Source organism: Vipera ursinii (assembly GCF_947247035.1).
Source record: "Vipera ursinii genome assembly, chromosome: 2".
NCBI lineage: Eukaryota > Metazoa > Chordata > Lepidosauria > Squamata > Viperidae > Vipera > Vipera ursinii.
Genome location: NC_139513.1, coordinates 138,641,984 through 138,661,092, shown reverse-complemented (window position 1 = coordinate 138,661,092; position 19,109 = coordinate 138,641,984). Strand labels below are relative to the sequence as shown.

Sequence of the window (19,109 nt, the reverse complement as noted above, 5' to 3'; positions counted from 1 at the left end):
AAATAACTTTCGTCCGGTCTCCAACCTTCGCTTTCTTGCGAAGGTTGTTGAGAGTGTGGTGGCGCATCAGCTCCCTCTGGTCCTGGATGAAGCGGATTATCTAGGCCCGTACCAATCGGGTTTCAGGCCCGGGTACAGCACGGAGACGGCATTGGTCGCTCTGGTGAATGATCTCTGGAGGGCCCGGGACAGGGGACATTCCTCTGTCCCAGTCCTATTAGACCTCTCAGCAGCGTTCGATACCATCGACCATGGTATCCTGCTGCGACGTCTCAGGGGATTGGGAGTGGGAGGCACAGTTTTCTAGTGGTTCTCCTCCTATCTCCTGGGACGTTTGCAGTCGGTGTTGGCAGGGGGTCAGAGGTCGACCTCGAGGCCTCTTGCTTGTGGAGTTCCTGAAGGGTCGGTCCTCTCGCCTCTCCTGTTCAACATCTATATGAAACCGCTGGGTGAGATCATTCGTGGTTTTGGAGTTGGGTATCATCAGTATGCATCAGTATACCCCAAACCACCCCAGTGATGCCCTCGACGTGATGACCCGTTGCCTGGAAGCGGTTCGGGTCTGGATGGGGAGGAACAGACTTCAACTCAACCCCGACAAGACTGAGTGGCTGTGCATACCGGCATACCGGGATATTCAGAATATTCCATCTCTTTCTATGGGGGGGTGAGCTATTACCCCCCGTAGATAGGGCTCGCAACTTGGGAGTCCTTCTAGATTCACAGCTTACTTTGGAAGATCACATGGTGGCCGTGACTAGGGGGGGCGTTCGCCTGGTGCGCCAGTTGCGGCCCTATCTAGACCGGGATGCCCTGTGTACGGTCACTCATGCGCTCGTGACCTCTTGTTTGGACTACTGCAACGCTCTCTACATGGGGCTGCCCTTGAGGACCACTCGGAGGCTCCAACTGGTACAGAATGCAGCCGCGAGAGTCGTGTTGGGAGTCTCCCGATACTCCCATGTTACACCTCTGCTCCGTGAGCTGCATTGGCTCCCAGTTGTCTTCCAGGTGAGATTCAAGGTACTGGTAATGGTGTTCAAGGTCCTACATGGCATGGGTCCGGAGTACCTTAGGGAGCACCTGCTGCTGGCATCAACTTCCCTCCGCCCTGTGTGTTCCCACAGAGAGGGCCTCCTCAGGGTGCCACCAATCAGAGAATGTCGTTTGGTGGCCCCCAGGGGGAGGGCCTTCTCTGTGGGTGCCCCGGAGTTATGGAATCGGTTGCCGGTCGAGCTCTGGATGGCGCCCGACCTTCGCTCCTTCCGACGCAATCTGAAGGCGCATTTATTCGAACATGCCGGCTTGGCCTGATGGGGGATGGGTTGGGTTTTTTACTGTTGTTCCTAATATATGTATTTACTGTTTTTAGCTTGGGCATTATGTTTAATTCTTTTTAACTTTTGTATTTTTGTATTTTTATATGTTTGCCCTGTTCACCGCCCTGAGTCCTTCGGGAGAAGGGCGGTATATAAATAAAATTATTATTATTATTATTATTTTAGCTATTGTCTCAGGAAATCAGGTTACCTTGTCAAAAGAGTCCAAATGACATCTATGCAGTGTTAGAGTCACAACATCTATAATAATGTGTTTGGAAGGTTTAAGAAGAAAATACTTGTTAATGAAAAAAAATTATCCTATGTTTTATGAATATCAGTTAGCAGGATAAAAAGTTTATATCCACATTAGGCAGTGTTGAGCATCATCAATATTTAAATAATTGTCCATCAAGTTGCTAATTCAAACATCTATAATACTAGTCAACGTCAATGAAGCATATTTTTAACTTTTTGTTGAGTGTCTTCTTAATATAATCATTGATTGTAATCTGTTCACAATTTTGCTATAACTACAGTTTTTTTGTATGACAGTTTGCCTGTTCGTATTATATAAATTGCTTTAGTAAGGTTATTGTTTCCTATGACATCGTGTAACTGATCATGCTTAATATGGAAGTGCACTGAATACCTGAACTGACATCCTTTAACTGGATTAAAGGGGAATATGTGTTGATTGAATTCATGTTTAATCAATAAGTTCTACTGTCTTCAGTTGGATTTACTGGCAGGAAACTTTACTTTTACAGATAACAATTTCTCTTTCTGCACTCTGTTCTGAATAATCAAGTTTTGGTTTTTTTTAGCAACCTGGCATTATCTATTTAGATCAATGGTTCTCAAATGTCTTTGCCACGGACCCCCTTTAAATACCTTTTGTGTCTACAGACTCCCAAGACTTAACTCAAGATTTAAATCATAACATTTCTTTAAGCCTTTGCGGGCCCGCTGTGCTGATATTGTGCGCGCGCCCCAGGGTTCCGTGGACCACAGGTTGAGAACCCCTGATTTAGATGATTATCAAACTGAGAGGGTATTTAAGGAGGAAATAGAAATATGAATTTTAAAAATTAATTGCAAACGGATGAAAACTTCACTTTCCCCAGAATTTATCCAACTGGCCAAGAATTTTGAAGAGTTTAGGAGAAAATGGCAGAAAATGGATCATGAGGTGGCCAGATACAAAGATTTACTGATGAAAACAGAAACTGAGCGTAGTGCTCTTGATGTGAAACTGAAACATGCACGCAACCAAGTAGACGTGGAGATCAAGAGAAGGCAGCGAGCTGAAGCAGATTGTGAAAAGTTGGTATGTATAACATTTCTAAGCTTGTTTTTTCAAAAATTGGCATCAGATTTAGAAGAGGAATGTAACAGCTTTGTTAAATCTCCTTCCCTATATGTGACAATTGATATAAGCCTTGATTATTAAAAGGTAAAAATATATTGTAATAATGGAATGAATGTGGGCTTCTTATTTGGCTGATAAAACTATAATCTCTTGGTTTAATACAGGTGTCCCCAACCTGTGGGGCGCAGCCCGGTAGTGGGCCATGGCCACTGGGCCATGGGACAAGCTGGCCAGTATGCACACATACCCCCTCACTTGTGCTAGTGCCAAGGCTGCGGGGCACAGAAACAGGATGCCGCTGCACCGTGGGGTGCAGAAACAAGGTGCTATGCCATACAAGAACGGGGCAGGGATAGTGAGTATCATGCGGGCGCTAGCCCTGCCCCATTTGTGACACACGTGTGCTCATGGCCCCACATGCACACATGTAAAATGCTTCCTCCTCCCTTTTCCTCCGGTCCACCTACTGATAAAGGTTGGTGACCTCTGATTTAATAGACCTCAATTTAGTATAGTTTGGATCTATATATATTTTTAATCCTGCAGCAACCTAAAATAAGGATTATTGGGGGAAGCAGTCTTAACAGTAGAGACTGCTTCCCTTAAAACTGGATAAATTTCTATTTGAATTCTAAATGAGGGAGTGAAGGTACTAGGATGATTGGGTTGCTAGTGGAATATTCATACATTTAATATTTGAATGTTTGCTTAGAAGAGAGGAATATACTAGAAAGATCATACAACTGGGTGGGTTCACAATGGTGGCTTGGTAGGAAGCAAATGGGATAATACTGGGAAGATCAGCCAGTAGCATGCTGGGCAGTGACTGGGGTAGGAAAAAACTCCAGGAAGAGAAAGAAAATAAATAAATACATTTGGATTTAATAGGTAACCCTGTTACCTGAACAGTCTGTTAAATTAAAATTTTCTTGTAATGTGATTACTTGACTGCAATGGATAAATGTGTAATAATTTTAATTTCATTGGTTATATGGAGTGATTCCAGTTTGTGATTCAATAAGAGCCCTTTTATGAAAACGAACATTCTGCTCAAGGCAAAGGAGAGAAGCTATTTGAAAGCTTAACAGTCATGAATGAGTCCTTCTTCTGCACCTATTTTTTAGATCCCTCCCCATCTAATGTGAATCGTAGTTTGGAAGTGGGATTTACAAGTTTATTCCACAGATACAATAGCTGCAATTACCCATTGCAAAGGCTTCTTTCTTCTTTTGTGAGATTAAAATGGTGAATGCTGTTGTGATTAGTCAGTAGAATTGGTAAGATACCAGCAAATTGCTTTATAGCTGAAAGAAATCTATTTGGAGTATATAAGCTTTTATACCGGTTAACAATTGGCTCCAATAAAATCCCTTGGCTGTTTTAATCTCATGCTATAACTTGAGAGATCAGTTTATGTACCTTGCATAGGGATTAGTATGCCAGTGGCATTATTGTGTTTCCCAGAAGATTTTGCATATTATGTGCTTTCTGTGCTATAAACGTAATATAAAGCTACTTTTAATGTTTCTCAATTTGTAGGAGCAACAGATTCTGCTGATCAAAGAGCTTCTCATGTGTGATTCATCAGGCAGCATACAGCTGAGCGAAGAACAGAAATCAGCACTAGCTTTTCTAAACAGGCCTCAAATGTCTATTGCTGGTAACAAAAGGTAGGCTGCTCATGGTTTATTTCAGGTAGATCAGATTATGGGTAATATCTTCATTCATTTTGGTTAGGAACATTTTCCCAATCTTGATTTTTTTTCCCTTAGAGTCAGAAGTCAAAGATTCAAACCTATATTAATAGAAGGTACTTAAAATAGCAAGATGCAGTCCTAACACAAAAATGTTTGTGCATTTTGTTATTTAAAATTTTCAAATATTGAAGTACATGGGTTGCAAGTGGCCTTGTTAAAAAAATTTATGTTTTTACTGTTAACTTGTGATAAGATACAGAGAAAGGTCATGGAATATATAGCTACATGAAAGAGGTAAAGAACTTACTAATAGCAATAATTAGCAAGTGAAAACCAATCACAAAACTCCAGTTTTATTTCTTGATTTTAATCCAAGATGCTCTCCTTATAAATATGGTAAGCTTATGAGAATTTAATAGAATGGGACCAATTGGTTGGCAAAACTCAAAAACTTTTGAGTTGGGACAATGGCCTGGATCTAGGCAGGGGCTGCAGAGAAAAATATCCAATGTTACGGAAGAAGCAGTGGACAGTAGCTCAGATAGTTGATGACTATCCCATTATTAGCCACTTCCTGCTTCCTTCCTGTTCATGTAACTCACATCAGAGTTATTTTTAAGAGATTGGAAAGAATTCCAAAAGCATTGTACTACCGTATTTTCCGGCATATAAGACGACTGGGCGTATAAGACGACCCCCGACTTTTGAGAAGATTTTCAAGATTTTTTGTCTTATACGCCGGAAAATACTTACATGCCAGTTGCCAAGTGTCCGACACAAGCCCGATTCAGACCCGTCTGATGCAGATGGTGCAAAGCCCTGCCGGTTCCTGCCCAACACCGGACGGCTCCGCCGGTGCCGCCTCGAGAGGGAAGGGCGTGAGGTGCCTGCCACGGCTCCCCGAGGACTAATTAGCAGCCGGGGAGCGCGCGCGTGCTCAGGACTGCCCTGCCGGTTCCCGCCGGACGGCTCCTCCGGTGCCGCCTTGAGAGGGAAGGACATGCGGCGCCTGCCACGGCTCCCCGAGGACTCCTTAGCAGCCGGGGAGCACGTGCGTGCGCAGGACTGCCCTGCCGGCTCCCGACTGACGCCAGACGGCTCCGCCAGTGCCGCCTCGAGAGGGAAGGGCGTGAGGCGCCTGCCACGGCTCCCTGAGGACTCCTTAGCAGCCAGAGAGCGCGCGCGTGCGCAGGACTGCCTTGTCGGCTCCCGCCCGGCGCCAGCCTGCCCTGCTTCCTCCACAGTGAGAGGGGAGGGAGTGCCTTCCCGGGCTCGCCGACTTGCAGCCACACCGGACCCGAAAGGGGCTTTTCCTTCCACTCACCCTTTGGAATAAACGCAAGAGCTGCGTTTACACAACGCGCTCTTCCAGGCCAGACTCTGCAAACGGCACGCCAGAAGCCGCAACCACCACGGGAACTCCGAGTCCCCACCTTTCGGCAGCCTGCACGGCCGAGCGCAATCTGTTTATGCCCAGATGCCGCTTGGGCGAGGGGGAGAGGCTTCCTGCTGCTCCCGGGGTCTGGCGTTTGCAAGGGGGAGGGGAAGGGGCTTAGAGGCTCTTGGGGGTGGGAAGGGAGAGTCACGGAGGGGGGACTGGACTAAGGAGGCTTGAAGTTGCTTTGCACGAACGGGGGCGCTCGATTGATTTATGTACTATTTTCCGGCGTATAAGACGACTGGGCGTATAAGACGACCCCCCAACTTTTGAGAAGATTTTCATGGGTTAAAAAGTCGTCTTATACGCTGGAAAATATGGTACATTCTTTATCTTGTTTCCTGGAAAATAGGATTTTCAGAATTCTAACATATCTCATGAAATATATAGTTTCATATAAAGGTAGGATGAATCTATTACTGCATAACTGGGTATGTTTACTCATCAGCTACAGAAAATATACCCAGATTGTATAAATATATGAATATATGGGGTTTAAAAATAGTTTCTCTCCAAAAGGCTTTTCGTGGTATTAAGACAAATTTTGGGGGATTAGAGGTACATAGAATAGAGTAAAAATAGTACATGTTTTAGTCTGAAGAAAATTTGACTCCCATTGATAGGCAGTGGCATAAAAGACATGTTCAGTGTTGTCCCATTGAAATCACTGAAGTATAATGTTTAACCTGAGCTGTTAAGGAGCTTTAAAAATGAACATAGGTCTTTTTTAGTATTACTACAGTAAAGGTTTTACATCAAGATACCAAATCCATGTTTTTCATGATAGAATATAAAGAATTCTGAATATGTTATAACATTCTTTTCAAACTCTGCTTGCTTATCAAGCACTAGATTACTATCTATGATAAGGTGAGATTTTAAACTTTATGTGTGATTTTTATTTTAGGCTGTCAACAATAGATGAATCTGGTTCAATTTTGTCCGACATCAGTTTTGACAAAACCGACGAATCATTGGTAATGTAATCATTATCTGAATTCATTTGTTGTACTGTCTTACAATATATTTTTTTAAATGACCCTTTGTAAGATGTCTATTATCGGTGAATATTCAGAGTTAGGCATAAAGGAATGGACAGACTGAAAAATGCATGTTTGCCATCTATCTTATACTAAAGAGATTCTTTTTCTAATATCTAGGATTGGGATTCCACAATGGTAAAGACTGTTAGGTTGAAAAAAAGAGAGAAAAGGGTATGTATGGTTTTTTTAAAAAAATATATTTGTATTTGGTGCAAAGAGCAGATTTCATTTATTATTGAAATTTACATTAGTGATTGAGGGTATGCCTACAATGCAAAAGTTTTGAGCTTGGGTACATGTAAATCATATTTTAATGTACATAATTATTATATTTTCATTAGAATTATACTTCTAAGTCTGAAACTTTTTTTATGCTCACAGAATACCCTAACAGCCAGGCATTATGAAGAGAACCATTTAATTTCCATACTTATTGCTTATGCAATAAGTAGGACAAATCTGGCAAATATATTTAAGAAAATCTGATGTAACAGAATAATAGTTAGAAGGGACCTTGGAGGTTTACTCCAACCCCCAGTTCAAACAGGAAACCCTATACCATTTCAGACAAATGTCCAATTTCTTCTTAAAAAACCTCCAGTGTTAGTTGTTGATATGAAAATTGCTATCACAGTTTTGCTTTCGGTTAATATGCAATTGAACTTTGAAATTATATTTAATATATTCCTAAAATAATCTATCACTTTCCCATTTACTTATCTTTACTTTCATCTGTAGTGGTTACTAGGTATTGTTTCTGCATGTTCTGAGTACGAAATGATAACTTAGATATATTAATGACTTATATAGAGCTTAATATTTCTCTAGAATTTTCACTTTACTCAAGTATGCTGTCATGCTTTCACTCAAAGAATTACAAATGTTTCTTTTACAGCGCTCTTCTAGACAGTTTATCGAAGGCCCACCTGGTCCTTTAAAGAAAACTCGTTCCATTGGCTCTACAGTAGATCAGGTATGTGCTTTTATAAAGACTATTAGATTCCTTCCAGAATTAGTTAGGCTCTGATCTTTTAAATACACATATTCATGTATAGAGGGGGTGTTCGTTAATATTCATTGCTTCATAGCTTTTTTACTCACTGCAGGCTCATCAAATCAACAAGCTCATATTGCCAATACAGTAGAAGGGCACTATTTGTGTGGGTGTGTGCTTTTGTTTTATTGTGCCCAATTCTTGGAGACAGCCTGGACAAGTCTCTCCAGTTTTCTTGGCTGGGTTTTCCACAATTGATTTATACTTACTTCCTTCTTAGGCTGTGAAAAAGTGACTGGCCAAAGGCCACCCATTTAGCTTTGTGCCTCAGGTGAAACTAGAACTCACAGTCTCCCAGATTCTATCTAGCCTAACGCGTTAACCACTAAACCAAACTGCTCTTTAGGCCAAAGTTATAGTGTTCTCTAAGGTACGCTCAGTGATGGGATGATAGCTATTCCTAGGCAGGGTTTTAAGCATAGATTATGATGACTGGGAATTTTGGGAGCTGTAGTCTCAGTGCATCTGGAGGATACAACTGTGGGGAATCTGTTGGAGAGTATGGGATTTATTGGTATCGTGTGGAACTTATTTTTCTCATTTGAAACCAGGATCTTAAGTTTTGCTGCTTAGGATGCTAAGTAGGTATCCAGGTTGCACTATTAAAATATACAGATTTTAAAGAGAGAGCTTCTTGCTTAAGTTTCTTACATGCTTCTTGCAACTATTTTATTTCAGGGAAATGAATCCATAGTTGCAAAAACAACTCTCACAGTTCCTAATGATGGAGGCCCAATTGAAGCAGTTGCCACTATTGAGACTATACCTTACTATGTTGGAAACCACAGAAAGGCAGGTAAATGTGTCTGTATGAAATCTAGACTATTGTGATTTCCTCTTTGTCACAGTTTTTCATCTGTATTTGCCAGAAATAATCCAGATGCTGATAGAAATGAAAGTAAGGGGCTTCTCTCAGTGTCCAGTTGAATTACAGTTGAAATTTGTTATGAATCATGTGGGACCATGTTTTCTTTCCACGTGTAACACTACATACTTTTAATTTTCAATCTTTTCCTTCATTGGATTTTATATAACAGGAAGAGAAGAAACTTGTCACTGAAAAATGTATTTATTCTGTTAAATCCATCCCACGCCTCAGTTCTTTAAGAAGGTTTAAAATATCATTTAAGCCTGAGCTCTTGTGCTGAGGAAAGGATCTAAAAGTAACCATTTGCTTCCCCCCCACACAGACCCCTCAAAAGTATTACCTATTGTAGTAGAATTGAGAAAAGAAAGTAATAGCTTCATCAGGTTAACAACACAGGTTAGAGTAGATGTATTAGTTTAAATTGGGAGTACCTGCTGTCAGTTTAATCCTGTACCAAAAACTGATTTTTCAAATTGTCTCTTCCACCCAAGCTATTCTACAGCCTTGGAACAGTGATTCAAGCCTGGGAAGCAGGAATGTTGAAAAGAAATCTGAAACAGATGGTTCTAGCACACCTGGAAGCACTGGGATGAGGCTACACGAATTTGTATCAAAAACGGTGAGTGAAGCAACCTGTCAGTTCTGGGCCTAATTCAAAGCTCCAATTATTTTGGGTCTAAGATACTAGTCAGCTGACTTTTTGTAGTCAGTCATCCTCATTCTCTGATTGTCAGCTGAGGTTATGTTCTAAAAAAAGAAAATGAAACATGACAGTTGCTGTAATAGATACTCTTCTTGACACAGCGCAGATTTGTTTAATGATTTCATAAGATATCCAATGTGATGTAAAATCTTATTTTTGTTTATAAAGCCTTCTCCAGGAAGCTGTGTTAAGGGAAACATTTTGCATTTTTTTTGCAAGAAGTCAAACAAAGGTTGGAAGGAAACCACTTTGCAAATTGAATTTGCAGCTGCAAATTCATACTTCATTTTCATACAAATTCATACTTCATTTTCATTTGAAGCCATTTGTTAAGTCACATATAAAAATATAGTTAAGAAAAAACAATGTTAATCAGTTTTACATTTTGCATAGGATTTAAATAATGATCCTGCCACAGAGTGTATTATTCCTAGCTGCCAACTACCATAAATGCCTGGGTAATGTAATATAGCAATATTGCTGAGTAAGAGGCTGGTTAAAAGAGTAAGTACTGTGGTTGCTATAATTTGTTTTTGTTACTCATAGCTGGGATTTTAATAGTTCAAAATAAGTTATGATTAAATTGTGTTTCGGAGGGTGGGTCAGGATGAACTCATACACAGACACAAAAACACACACACAGAGCCAGTAATTAAACAAATTAGCCCTTATATTTTGGATACTGTGATACCCACATTAAAGAAGCAGTATAATCTAATCATATATACAAGTAAAATTATTTACAAAACCAATATGTTTTGCTATGTATGTAAAGAATAGAACAAAAATTATAGGAAATCAAATCTTAACTTACTTAATTTTTCTCACTCTTATGTTTCACTTACTTTCTGCTTGTGATTTGTTATAAGTTGTTATATCAACCACTGACAATGGAATATCACTTTTCTCCTGGTTGCCTTTAACTCACAAATTTCTGTATCCAGCATCTGAATCTCATTATACACAACATAGTCCACCTTCCTGTCTTTCTACACTCTCACAAACTGCTACAGGCTTTTTCTTCTGGTTTTCCTCCCTGTCCAAGAATTGGCATCAGTAGACATGGCAGGCTAGGTCATTCCTCTGCTCAGCTCTCCATCATCCAGTTGATGTGCTCTCTAGCAGCGTGTCTTGCAGCATCTGAAATGTAACCCCATCCCCTTTCTCCACTTTCCCTTTCTCCCTTTAAAATGCTTTATATCTAAGGCATGTAGATACCACTTTACAGGTGCATTCTGCCATTTTCCTCTTTTTTTGCCTACTTGTTCTTAGTTTCATGAGGGTATCTGTCTTTCCTAAAAAAGAAAAATACATGACCTTTGTAGAGATCCAGACACCTTCCTTCCGCTGGGCAGTTCAACTGGTACAGATATATAAGTTAAATAAAATAAACATGTTTACATTAATGTCATCACATTCATGTATCTTAGTGCAGCGTTCCCAACCTGTCTAGCTTGGCAGCCTGGCGCAGCAGGGAGGGGAAGCAGCGGTTGCTTGCAGCCCCAGTTGCATGAATGGCAGGTGCCCCACTTGAGAAGAGGGGATGGTTTCGTGTAAGGGGCAGGTGCGCACATGCGCAGGCACCCAGCTTCATTTGTGTGAGCGGCGGGTGTGGGTGCCCACCGCTCATACAAGTGAGGCTGCGAGTGCCAGTGCCTAACACTCACACAAGGGGCTGCAAGCAAGCGCCTGCCCACCACTCACATACCATTGCAAATAGGCCATGGCCCGGTAGTGAGCTGCAGCCCACAGGTTGGGGACCCGTGTCTTAGTGGTTAGTTGTATGTACTTGTCTGTGCCTATTTATTGCATATTCTTGATTAAGTTAGTTTATTCTCTCTCTAGGTTATTAAACCTGAGTCATGTGTTCCATGTGGGAAGCGGATAAAGTTTGGAAAAATGTCCCTGAAATGCAGAGATTGTCGGGTAGTTACACATCCAGAGTGTCGAGATCGCTGCCCTCTGCCCTGCACCCCTACCGTAGCAGGGACCCCTGTCAAAATTGGAGAGGTATGCTTCTAAATAAAATACCTTAGTGGCAAATGATTCATATATAATATTGAAGGTTTAAATAGGTGAAAGAGTGTTAGTTCTCTGTGAAAATGTTTTTGACATAAGCAGCAGCAACGTTTCAAGTTATTGTCTGGAAAATAAAGCTACTGTTGATACAGCCAGCAACTCTTGTTATACTGGAATTTAAAGAAGCTCTTTAGATTCTAGATGCTGATAGGAAGAAAAGTGTACATTGGAGAGTTAATATAAATGCAGTGCATATGTGTAAAGCTTTCTTGCTATCTGTTTTTAAAGCACATTGGTATCTAGAAATACAAAATGAAGGGAGAATAGAAGAAAAAAAAAAGCACCTGATATTTTGTAAAGGAACTGTTTACTTATATCTTAGCATTTATTGCTCATGTCTAAGATTTTTCACAAGCCTATACATTCCAATCATACAATCTAAGTAGTAAGTAACATATTTATTTTATATACATATATATACATATACATATACATATACATATACATATACATATACATATACATATATATATATATATATATATATATATATATATATATATATATATATATATATATATATATATATATATATATATATATATATGTTTTCTGAGGTTTTCGCGGGTGCCTGTATGTGGATCCTTTAGTTCTACGCGGGGAAAAACCCGAAAAACCAAGGATCCATATATATATATATATATATATATATACACACACACACACACACACACACATATATATATACACATATACATATATATACATATACATACATATACATATATACACACACACATATACACATATATACATACACATACATACACACACAAACACACACACTCTTTTACAATGCTCAGAATGTTGAATTTTTAAGCATTCTTGTATCTCCTGTATTGAGTTACTGAACATTTCATGCCATGTTTTTTCTTGTCATATTAGCGCTATGGTACATTAATTTAGTTTATGGGTAGAACCTTAATGTCAAAGCTTTAGAATCTGGCACTTGATCACATGAGTTAAAATGGGTTCTTTGTCTCTTGTTTTCTTGGTATGCACCTATATGATATATTTCTTAAGTGATTTTTACTAGTTTTACTGTCAAATTATATATTAAAAATTGTGCCTTTGTTTTTGCTTTAGTGAAAATAAAAATAACATGAATAACTCTTCTTATTTCCCATTTCCCATATTTGTTCCTTTCTCTTTTTTTTTTTAGGGAGTTCTGGGGGATTTTGTACCTCTGACGACTCCAATGATCCCCTCCATTTTAGTTCACTGTGTAAATGAGATTGAGAGACGAGGCTTGAATGAGGTAAATCTTATGGAATCTTTTGGAATGTAGAAAATGCATATGCTTTCTGCTAAGACTTCTATATCCACCAAGATGTAGCTATTTTCAGAGTTGCTAGAATAGGGATTATGGAAGTCAAATGCTAGCACATATTACATTAAAGCCGGAGGGATTTCAGAGAAACAAGTTCGGGATCTTGCTTTAAAAATCATTGTTTCAACAGACAGGTCTCTACCGAATTTCTGGCTGTGACCGCACAGTGAAAGATTTGAAGGAGAAATTCCTTAGAGGGAAAACAATACCTTTACTTAGCAGAGTGGAAGATATCCATGCTATATGTGGACTTCTTAAAGATTTTCTCCGCAATCTTAAGGAGCCTCTTCTTACTTTCCGTCTCAATAAAGAGTTTATGGAAGCAGCAGGTATGAGTAATGTAACATATTTGAGTATAAATGTTGAGTACAAAACTTTTCTCCACTAGGCATGCTAAAATGCTGATTCTTATCCTTCTAATATATATTTACCCACGATATTTAAAAATATTATTTGTATCCTGCATTTATTGCTTTTACAAATAGCTCAAGGCAGCAAGCATATCCAACACACACTTTTCCCCACAACAACAACCACCCGATGAGGTGGATTGGACTGACAAAGAGTGACTGGCTCAAAGTCACCTAGCTGACTTTTATGGCTAAGGCAGGATTTGAACTCATGGTCTACTGCTTTCTAATCTGATGCCTTAACTACTAGGCCAAACTGACTTTTCAAAAATAATATTTTTGTTTAGAAAATAATAAGGTAAAGGTTCCCCCGCACATGCGTGCTAGTCGTTTCCGACTCTAGGGGCCGGTGCTCATCTCCGTTTCAAAGCCGAAGAGCCAGCGGTTGTCTGAGGACGTCTCCGTGGTCATGTCGCCGGCATGACTAGACGCCAAAGGCGCACGGAGCACTATTAGCTTCCCACCGTAGTGGTCCCTATTTTTCTACTTGCATTTTTACGTGCTTTCGAACTGCTTGGTTGGCAAAAGCTGGGACGAGTAACAGGTGCTCACTGTTACGCGGCACTCGGGATTCGACCCGCCGAACTGCCGACCATCTGATAGACAAGCTCAGCGTCCTAACCCACTGAGCCACCGCGTCCCATTAGAAAATAATAGACTCCACTTAATATTTAAGACTATGTAACACAACTCTAAGGGACGTGGTGGTTCAGTGGGTTAGGACGCTGAGCTTGTTGATCAGAAGGTCGGCAGTTTGACGGGTCGAATCCCGAGTGCCGCATAACAGAGTGAGCGCCTGTTACTCGTCCCAGCTTCTGCCAACCTAGCAGTTCGAAAACACGTAAAAATGCAAGTAGAAAAATAGGGACCACTACGGTGGGAAGGTAACAGCGTTCCGTGCGCCTTTGGCATTTAGTCATGCTGGCCACATGACCACGGAGACGTCCTCAGACAAGTGCTGGCTCTTCGGCTTTGAAACGGAGATGAGCACCGGCCCCTAGAGTTGGAAACGACTAGCACGCATGTGCAGGGGACCCTTTACCTTTAACACAACTCTTCGAATTAGCTAGAGGGTTAATAACAGAAATAGGTTGTCTAGATGAAAAATGTTACAGTAGATTTTTAATATAATAAACCTATAGTATAGATATATAATTTCCCCCAAAAAAATGTTAACTCCTGTGATTTAGTCTTTGCTCAGCTGACACAACATGGCCTGATACAACTTCCTTTAAATTCATGTATATTGACTTCATTCTATTTTTTATTTTCCACGCTGTCTGTTTGAATATCACTTTTTGGTTTTTGTTAATGCAAGAGAGCGCTCAAGACTAAAAGAATACAATTATGTATTAGAAGTCCCTTTTTATTGATTGATTTTTATTACTCGCAATAATACTTATTTTTCAGTAGCTCAATTCTTTTATTTCTACACTGTTTCTTTTCATAGAGAGCGATAGAGGTTAATATGTTAATGAAAGATAAATATTAAAACTATTTGGCTCGGAAAACACCTTGGAGGTAAAATGCCATGTAATCTTCCAAACTAATCCACAGACTGGTCTAGTCTTCATTAACTCCCTAAAACAGTTTGCAAACACAGATTAGAGGGGAACATTGTGTCTTCCATGAAGACTTTTTGATCAAGAACGTTTTTCTTGCCCTAGATTTGGAAAGTTATCTCATTCTTGTTTAACAGTTTACTGTTTCTCTTTCTCCTCCCTCTCCTTCTAAATGTTTTACTAAGACTTGAGCTATGTATCACACATCACAGAGTGATTTCTTTGGGATTGATTTAATGTTTGTTTGAATCCAGCCAATTGCATTTTAGTCAGTAAATAATAATTAAGCAGACAATGGCTTTGTGTGATATATGAAATTACCTATATGTTGGGAAAGGCCTAATATGTTGCCATTTTAAATTAATTCCCTCTCCCTAACAAGGAGTCCAAAATCTGTAAGAACCTAAACAGTTATAATTAAGGTACCCACAGAAAATTCATTATTTTCCTCCTTTGTAATAAGTTGGATGAGGCCATATAAATATCTTTTTTATGTTTCCACTTAAAGAAATTATAGATGAGGATAACAGCATAGCAGCCATGTATCAAACTGTTGGAGAACTACCGCAGGCTAATAGGGAAACTCTGGCTTTCCTCATGATACACCTGCAGAGGTAAGTTCAGTTGTGTTATGAATTCTTGAAGAGGTGATAAAGATACTATAATTCTGTCTTATCTTGTGGGATTGGGGTGACTGTGAAAGGAACAGTTCATAAAACAGAAAATTATTGCTCCTCTGCACAAATGCTCCTAGATGTCTTGTCTTTTCCCTAGAGTGGCTCAAAGTCCAGATACCAAAATGGATATTTCCAACCTGGCTAAAGTGTTTGGACCTACAATTGTTGGGCATGCTGTATCAGATCCTGATCCCATGACACTACTCCAGGACACAAAAAGGCAACCTAGGGTAGGTCACAAGTGTGCATCACCGAATGGGAATGTTCAGTATTTCAAATGACAGAGAATGTAGCCTATGTTTGTGTTTGTAAATGCTTCACATTGATTTGTGCCATCAAGAAAGAAAAAGATATTCTTTATATGTCAATGGGAATTTGTAGGTTTTGGAACGGTTGCTCGCTTTGCCTGTGGGATACTGGAGCCAGCTTATCATGGTAGAACAGGAAAATATTGAGCCTGCTCACATCATTGAAAATGCCAATGCTTACTCTACACCTGATATTAAAGGTAATTATGCCTTAGAATTGTTAGCTGTGATCCAACACATGTGCTAGCTGAAACTTGGCAACGTGAACAGTAGTGTAGCTTTTTCACACCAAAATGTGGATATGAGTGTGATGATACCCAGTTGTGTCATTAGTATACCTTTATCCTGGATCCAGTGGGAGATGTTGTAGAAGTCCTGTCCAAGTATCCAGAGACAGCCACAGTCTGGATGGGGAAAAAAGACTTAAGCAAGTTGGAGTGAGTGTTAATTTGAAAGCTTCTGTAAAATTTAATGGGAATCTGTTCACCAGAAAGAGCAGATTCACAACACAAAGTTCCTCCCAGACTCACCATTTCTACTACATTATTAAGGAGAACTGTGACCCTAAACCTTCAACAGGTACACCATTTGCAACTTTGTGAGGAAGATCACTCATGCCTTTGTCATCTCCCAATTAGATTATTGCAATTAGTTCAACTTGGGCCACCCACAAAGTCCATCCAGAAACTTCAACTGGTCCAGAATGCAGCAGTCCACATGCTTACAGATCAATCTCTGTACTGCCATATTTCAATACTGTGGGAGCTATATTGGCTGTAATTGTATTTCCAAGTGCAATTCTGGATGCTGATTGCTATCTTTAAAGCCCTGTTTGGCTCGAGGCCTGGATATTTAAGGGACTGTCTTTCCACATAGTCTCTGCCCATTCTATCCTGATAGCTAGAGAGCATTTACTAAGAGTTCCTACCTATCAGTAGTTAGGTGGCAAGAGGGGGCTCAAAATTGGACATTCTTAATGGCAGTTCCCCTCCTGTGGGCAACTTCTCATTTGACACAAGAATGGTCCCTCATGTGTTATGGAAATCAGTAAAAATGTGTTTTTTTTGGAAGACATCTGGGGCTAATTGGCAAGCCAAGATACGAATGTATGCGTGCCCACACAAAAGCACATCAAATGTGTATGGATATGTATTTTTTCTGATTTGATGTTATAATTTTGCTGAAATAATTTTATTTTATGGTTATTTTAATATCTGTAAACTGCCCAAGGTCTGTCAGGATTGACGGGTTAGATAAATTGCAGAAATAAATTTGACAGAGTTGCCATTCTTAGTGAAAAATCTCTAATTCTTTTCTTTCACATTCAGTCTAATTCTCTGCTCCTGTAGTATGCAGTCCTCAACATATTGAGCATATCTACCCTAGTTCTGTGTCTGCTACCTCAATCTGCATAAATTGTGTTTCAGTATTCGGGGATTTTGCTTGCAGAAAAATTGCAGGACAGTAGTATTACTTGAGTTATTTGCACCTGAGCTTAGTTTTTTGAGCAAAGGATGAAAACTTGGCAGTGAGAATTAGGTTCAGATTAATTGTGGTATTATTTGAGAGAGAAAGTAAAACATTCTCATTAAAAAAACCCATCATTTTACTTATAATTCACAGTTCTGAAGCTATTTGAAATATTGTGGCTTAAGAATATTAACTGTAATTGTTCTAATCACACAGTGAGCATGTTGGGACCACTCACTACTCCAGAACAGCAATTGGTAAAAACTCCTTCAAGCAGCTCACTGTCTCAGAAAGTCAAATCTACATTTAGCAAAACCACTCCCAAGTAAGTTTAATTATTTATTTGGTCTAGTTAGCAAAGTATCAGGTCAAATCCTTACTGAGGTCACAGACCAGAATAAATTAATAAAGTATGTTTTCTTCAAGCCTTCCTTATGTTTTGGAGCTATAAGTTGAGTTTGTGTAACAACCGATCACAGAGCAAAAAAAAAAAAGGTGGTGGGGGAGAATTCTGATTCTAAATACATGATTTGGAGTACTGGGGAATGAAGATTGGTGAGACAAGTTGAAATGGAATAGTATATGAGGAATAATTTATTCCTATCCAGAGGGAAAAATACTCCAAAGGAGCAACACACTAGTTGTGAATACTTCCAAAAGAACTTCAGCTCAAATGGTTGTGATTTTTAATTTGAAATATAAGGCTGTCTTATCAGTTTACCTGTGAATCGCAGGCGCCTTATGTGGACTTTTTTGAGCATGTTGACATTTTTCTTGAACGTGTTCCATAAATACAACACAATAGCCCAACTACCTCTGCTTCTAGACTGTATTTGGAAGCTAGGGGAAGGTTATTTGCATTAGTTTCAGTGAATTTGAGTTGTATGTTTTTTGCATGTACAATAGCACTGCTATTCAGTTGTCGAGGAAAATGAAAATATGGATCTTTGTTCAACAGATGTTAATGACAGATATGCAGAGTTCCATTTCAAGAGTGAAAGATTATTCTTCTGCCAAATGCTAAACATACTGAAAACTGCTCATGATGAATCTTTCCACTTATTTCCTAGATTTGCAAGCAAAAGCAAGTCTGGGACAACTTTTGGACGGCAAGGAAACTTTTTTGCTTCTCCAATGCTGAAATGAAATATACTGGTGTTCTGATTATCTGCTTGCAGCACAATTATAAAGACCAGCAATAAAATCTCATGTTGTTCCTTCACTTCCTAACAACAATATGTAATAAGTTCAGTAATATATATCTGCTTTTTAGCTTTTCTTAAATTTTAGTTGAATTTTATTCAGTGTAAGATGTCTAGTCATATCACATTTATTGTAGGATATAACAGGCATAATCCACTGCGTAAGTAGGGAGTTTACAAATGTGCTTGTTTTTGAAAATATGTCTCTAGCTAGGAAGCTGCCATCATTGGAAAGGAATGTCTATTAAAAAAACTAGTAGTCTTCTTCATTTCACAAGCTTTGGATAAAATAAGTGCTGATCCATTACAAAGACTATATATATATATATTCAAAATGTGGTCATGTGAAAAATTGAAACTCAGTGGTTCATCAGTGCATGTACACTTTGTATAAGATATTTCTTTTTATATCAAAGGAAGACATAATAAATGTGATAACTAATTGAGTAAATGAGATAATAGTCACTCTAATTCCACTCTCACTCATTTAGATTATTTGAATAATATACACTTGTTAAAATCATGTGCTTAGCATTTGGAGGACTTTTAAGGTTACAGCCATAGAAATGAGAATTTA

The 19,109-nt window shown here is 39.3% G+C and overlaps 1 protein-coding gene across 1 annotated transcript; it reads left to right on the top strand.

Moving 5' to 3' along the window:
* Positions 1–2,520: 2,520 nt before the first annotated feature.
* Positions 2,521–18,476, top strand: RACGAP1 (Rac GTPase activating protein 1; the record flags this gene model as incomplete). Its single annotated transcript, XM_083351096.1, has 15 exons — positions 2,521–2,649; positions 4,231–4,361; positions 6,734–6,803; positions 6,987–7,040; positions 7,765–7,842; positions 8,602–8,719; positions 9,283–9,410; positions 11,340–11,504; positions 12,736–12,831; positions 13,034–13,232; positions 15,384–15,489; positions 15,650–15,782; positions 15,934–16,060; positions 17,547–17,655; positions 18,401–18,476. Exons 1-15 carry the CDS (start codon positions 2,536–2,538, stop codon positions 18,474–18,476), a joined length of 1,704 nt encoding a protein of 567 aa, XP_083207222.1. The 5' UTR covers positions 2,521–2,535.
* Between the last annotated feature and the right edge of the window lie 633 nt (positions 18,477–19,109).